We start from the raw sequence: 6000 nt of genomic DNA on the forward strand, positions 1-6000 counted from the left end.
AGTGTTTAATTGTGTGGTGAATAACTGTTTTATTAAAATATTAATTTTTAAAAAATCCTTATAACATTTGCATTCCACTTGCTTTGTGCCTTGTATAATGCTTGCTAGTTCCTCTGGTTCAGTAGCACTGAATTCATCAAGAACCTAAGAAAAATGTGTTCAGAATCTCATTGATACTGGTGGTGCTGATGTGACTAAAATACTGAATGAAATCTAAACTGAACATTTTCTTGTTTTCAGGGATGGGAAGAAGCCCAGCGCCGTGGCTTCAGGTGTGAGAAGGATTACTGCTGGGAATATTTTCTTTCTTCAAATACATTGCAGGTAACACAGTTATTTGTGTTTTTGAGTGTAATCTTAGGCAGACTTGCACCCTTCTAAGTCCACTGGCTTCACTGTATTTAGAAGGTTTTAATTCATTTTAGGATGGTACTATATATAGTTTCAGTTTTATTGTTACTACGATCTAGGATCAGAATTTGAGAGTCAGCATATACAATAATATATAACAAATACATTGATTAGATGTCCGGTACTATATGTAAAGAAACCCTGAAACTGTTGACCATACTGTGCCTGAGCTTAATGGCTGATTTGTGTTGCTGTCTAGATGTTGCGTAACATGAAAGGGCAATTTGCAGAACATCTCCTTGCCGCTGGATTTGTGAGTAGCCGAAGCCCCAAAGATTCCAAATCCAATATTAACTCAGGTAACTGTAGAAGGGAAATAGTCCAGTAGGTGCACTTTAATTCTTCTTCTGTGAATTCTGTTTCACTTGGCCATTTTCTCTTCCACAGACAATGAGAAGTTACTCAAAGCCGTTATATGTGCTGGTTTATATCCAAAGGTTGCAAAGATCCGAGCAAACTTCAGCAAAAAACGGAAAATGTAAGGCTTTCTCCAATAATATTCTTGGATTTTCTTTTTCTTTTTCTTTTTTTTAAAAGTGTTTACATTAACACATAGCAGACTTGGGGGAGAGTGGTGCAGGGTGAAAATGTTCTTGCATTGAGCCAGCAAGTCAAGAGTACTTAGCATCTGAAATGGTGTAAGTCCGTAACATGAGTCCCATGTAACCACAGGTCAGATGGGTTAATTCAAGGGCAGCTTCCCAAATTTTGTATTTGAACCACCATTCATACATTAACAATAGTATACTGGGAGACAGAGGGAAAATTAATGTTTGAGTTGATCCTTGCAGAATTATGTTTATGGGTGGCCTTGGAAAGCTGAATGTGCTGTGATTTGACAGATGCATCAAGAATATTTGTCCAGCTTTCCTAAGTGTATGGTGGGTGATAGTGCATGCATTCTCCTTTCTGTTAGTTCTCTCCTTCCTTTTAAAAAACTAACTGCAGTGATTTACTTGTTTTCTTCAGTGAAGAGCATGGACTGGGTCCCCAATCTCATGTAACCCTACAGCAAACTTAACATTCGCCTTGCTGGATTACACTGAAAACTATCTAGTTGAATGTTCTGTTGCCAATAGTGGGCAGCCCAAGACCTAAGTGTTGGTCTTGCCCCACAGTGCTTCTGTTGTGACCAAGTGACAGCTGGTTACACGCTGCGAGGTCCCTGAGTTCTTACCACAAGCAGGATCCTCAAATAACACTTTCTGTGTTGCAACAGGAGCATAAATCACTTGATTTTTCTCTTTCCTTCTTCGTAACTCTTGAACTAACTCCTAATGCCCTTTTGACATGGTAAATAATGCACTTCTACATCATCTTGGGTGTTGGGAACAACAAAGTGGCTGCCATGTTCTAGAACTGTAAAGAAACAGAGTATTCCTACAATAATAGGAATCATGTACAGTACGACATTTTGTTATTCTTTTGGTCAGAAAATCCTAACAGGTCTGAAAACCCAGAACACTTCATTGAAAAATATTGCTAAGTTTGGTAGCAAACTGTAATACAATAATAAACTCTGTATAAATTGTGTGTGTTCTCCATTTGACTTCAGTCAGATGCATTAATAAAATTTTGCCACCAGATGGGGCTGCAAATGTACTCTTAAACATAACAGTTCCCTCAGTGGGGTTTTGTTGTGTTTTTCTTCTTTCTGTGATATCTCATTTTTAAAGATGTTTTTGAACACTCCAGGGGAGTTGAGTATATCTTTGGTAAGTGTTTATCATAAATGCTCAACTAGTTTTATGCTCTGATTTTAAATGGGGAAAATGTCAAGTATTTGAGAGGAGATGCTTAAAATGTCATCACTTCCTCTGACTTTTGATTCTTGTCCAAATAATCTAATATCTAATTTGTAGTCTACTCTTTCACACTGATTGTAATTATGCAGAGTTTATGATGACTGCCATGAGAGAGATGAAGCTTATCCAAAATTTAGGTTGCACCTGAAATTCAACTCTTTTTTGTGTATTTAAGGGTTAAAGTTTCAACTAAAACAGATGGAACAGTGTACATTCATCCTAAATCTGTCAACGTTGAAGAGACAGAATTTCATTACAACTGGCTTGTTTATCACTTGAAAATGAGGACAAGTAGTGTAAGTGAATATTGTTTCAGTACCTTTATAAACATGTACATGTGGGTGTACTTGAGTTATTTTTATACTTTTTTATACTTTTATATTTTGAGGGTTTTTTTATACTTTGAGGACCAATTTTGATTATGCTGATGCAGTGATCCCCAGGTGCACTTTCACTAACTGCAGCTATTTCTATCTGTCCCACATTTTTTGTCTTGTTGACCTTTCAAGGAGCTCAGAGTGGTGTTCCTGCTGCTCTCCTCCTCCTCACTTTATTCCCCCCAAAATCCAGGGGATGGGGCATGGGGACAAAGATTGTCCAAAGTGAATTCATGGCCAGTTGGAGATTTGAACCCAACTGGCCCAACATTCGATTTATATACCTCCCTTCGGGATGACTTAATACCCACTCATGCGCTTAAATTTCTTCTCAATATGCTGTGCCTTTTATTACAGGAGACACAAAGTGAAATGGAAGAAGCCCTGAGAATTTTTTTTAAAAAGCAACTCTACTGTGTTTTCTTGTTCTTGCTATTGTTTATATACATTCTTAGTATTGTTTTTCCTTGATTTTAGTCACAGCTTTGTAATTCAACTATTAACATGTTCTTATTTATCTAAAATATTTGTACCCCACTCACTCATTTGTTGTTCTTAAGGTGACACACAAAACTAGACAGTGTCCTAGAAGGTAGATCATCTTGGTTTCATAATAACTTGGCAGAAATTGTCATCGCATTAGCATTCTAGTTAAATAAGCTTAAAATATTTTCAAGTCATCTAATTCTAAAAGTATGTTGGTATTCTATTTTGAATGAATTAACATAGTTGTGTTGTGCTGAATATGTTCCTTGTTACAGATATACCTGTATGATTGCACAGAAGTTTCGCCGTACTGTTTATTGTTCTTTGGAGGAGACATTTCTATCCAGAAGGATAAAGATCAGGATACCATTGCTGTGGATGAGTGGATTGTCTTCCAGTCTCCCTCGAGAATAGCCCAGTTAGTGAAGGTGAGCGTGCTATTCTTTTTTCTATCCAGGTTGGCAACTAAAGCCAAGGCTCCTTAAAGAAACAGTTGTAATATATTATAAAGAGAACCCCCTTAACATGTGTATGTGTATGAAAATTTCAAGCAATTTGCTCTGGAGGCAGCCCTTATCACAGTGTTAATCTCGGGCTTTTTTGCTCCTCCCCTTGTCATTGCGAGTGAGAGAATAACAAACCGCAGACTCCATGTATTTGAAAATTACATCTTCCTTGCCACCTTGTCAGCAACAGTAGGGGTTTTACAATGAGGCCAGGGAGGTTCCATGTTCAAATAAGCATAGTACAGAAGAGTTCTTTCATTACTTTTACTCTGCAATAATGGGGGTGAGCATCAAAGACTTCCCTTATGTTATAGAAAGATACTAGTGACGGAGGACGGCTGCCATTTGGTGGGGAGTAGAAAAATGAGATGTATAGTTCATCCTCACTGTATGTTTGCTAAATTACCGTTACATTTATCTTAGTGCTGCAAAAAACAACAATATTTTACTCATCTGAACCCATAGAGATTGTAACAAATCCACTTAAAAATAGCAATGTAAACATGCTATCTTGGATCCAACAGAGTGTTTCCAGATGTAGAACGTTTTTTGCCCTTGGAACATGATTTTCTCACCTTTTTTCTCCCCATGTTGCTCCTTCTGTCTTCAGAAGTGCTTCATTGTAGCCAAGCCACTGTCTAGATTAGGGATTGGTATATGTGAAAAGAGATGCTGACCAACAGTATCTTGGTAAGAAGTCGACTTAAACTGTAAAAGCCTAAACATTCTGCTTGCAGTAGGGTCCTTCTAAAATGTTATTGTATGGAGAACACCTTCAAGGAAAGATCAAAATAAATTACTTTTTTCAAAATGCAAATGCACACAGTGCATTTTTGAAAAACTTAACAGGAACCTGTTCTTAAAGCAGCAATTGCTATCACCAGCTGAAATTTTCAGTATCTTTTATCCAGAGGAGTTAGCCGTGTTAGTCTGTAGTAGCAAAATCAAAAAGAGTCCAGTAGCACCTTTAAGACTAACCAATTTTATTATAGCATAAGCTTTCGAGAATCAAGTTCTCTTCATCAGATGCCTGATCAAAACTGGGCAGATACAGAAGAGGAGGGGGAAAGAGAGAGAAAAGGGAGGGGGCTGCCTTCTTGTGATTTATGCCCCCTCCCTTTTCTCTCTCTTTCCCCCTCCTCTTCTGTATCTGCCCAGTTTTGATCAGGCATCTGATGAAGAGAACTTGATTCTCGAAAGCTTATGCTATAATAAAATTGGTTAGTCTTAAAGGTGCTACTGGACTCTTTTTGATTTCAGTATCTTTTAGAGACTGATACTTAATAGGACACAGGATATTTTTTTTAAAAAAAACTGGGTCACTGTTTCCAAAAAGGAATTTGAAGTTTTGACACTACTGTAGAAAAGTAGAATAACTGTCAGAATTTGCTTTGTTAGTTCTTTCCCAACCATTGTCCCTTTACCTGCAGGATTTGAAGAAAGAATTGGACGACCTTTTGCAAGAGAAAATAGAAAACCCACACCCTGTGGACTGGAACAATACTAAATCAAGAGACACTGCTGTGCTGACAGCCATTATAGACTTAATCACAACACAGGAGAATGAAACAGCCAGAAACTTTGCCCCTCGTTTCCAGAATGAACGATACAGTTAACAGTGTTCCTTTGTTGCTGAAGAGATGACAGCTCGACCTGATTTTTTTTTGTTGATAGTTTATCTTGGGGCATCTTGAAATGTCACACTAAGTGTCTGCAGTTCTTCTGAATGGCTATATGTGTACAGCATGCAACGTATAAAATAGCTGTTGCCAGTGTTAACAAGTCTGTATTGTATTGTTATGTCTACATACTGCTCATTAAGTACTGTAACTTTTTCCAGGCAAATGCTGGATGAAATTGAAAATGAAACGATTAGAAAACATTTTTGACATGATTCTGCTTTTTATACTTTCCTCCTTGCCTGTGGAGCAATAATCACTTTTTAAAGTAGTACAAATAACAGATGTCTTCAGCCATAAGCTTTGCATTTATGTTCTTTTCTAAGTTCTAGATAGTTGTACCTCTACAACTGACATACACATTGCTAGAAGTTGTAATGGTTTTTTAAAAAGAACCATTTTGAGTCCTGAACATCCAAAAGAGATGCAAGTACTTACATGTAAAAGGCATTTAAAAAAAAAAAAAAAGTAAAATTGTTACAGAAAGGCTCTTTCCTGAGGCAAATCAGATCTTTCTAGATCTTTGAGTAAACATCTGGACTTCAGTGCTGCTTGGAGGCTACATACTAGCTGGAGGGAGAATCACATGTACCGTTCCATTAGCTTGGGCTGCACATACATAGAGCCCAGTTAGAAAATCTAAATCCTGCTAATTATCTATTCAGGAAGAGGCGTGGGAGATGCAGTGCACGTTTGTTCAGAATTCAAGTCCCTCTGTGTTATGACACAAGTAATT

General features: G+C 37.5%; 1 protein-coding gene across 1 annotated transcript in view; it reads left to right on the forward strand.

The window, feature by feature from the left end:
• The window catches only part of DHX36 (DEAH-box helicase 36), a 28203-nt gene extending 22736 nt beyond the window's left edge, over nt 1-5467 (forward strand). The window contains exons 20-25 of the mRNA XM_054983874.1: nt 241-324; nt 611-710; nt 799-889; nt 2392-2512; nt 3355-3507; nt 5016-5467. Of these exons, the coding sequence (XP_054839849.1) occupies nt 241-324; nt 611-710; nt 799-889; nt 2392-2512; nt 3355-3507; nt 5016-5201 (735 nt within the window). The 3' untranslated portion in view covers nt 5202-5467. The remainder of the gene's footprint in view (nt 1-240; nt 325-610; nt 711-798; nt 890-2391; nt 2513-3354; nt 3508-5015) is intronic.
• The last annotated feature ends 533 nt before the right edge of the window (nt 5468-6000 follow it).

This window comes from Eublepharis macularius, chromosome 6 (genome assembly GCF_028583425.1).
Source record: "Eublepharis macularius isolate TG4126 chromosome 6, MPM_Emac_v1.0, whole genome shotgun sequence".
NCBI classification, from domain to species: domain Eukaryota; kingdom Metazoa; phylum Chordata; class Lepidosauria; order Squamata; family Eublepharidae; genus Eublepharis; species Eublepharis macularius.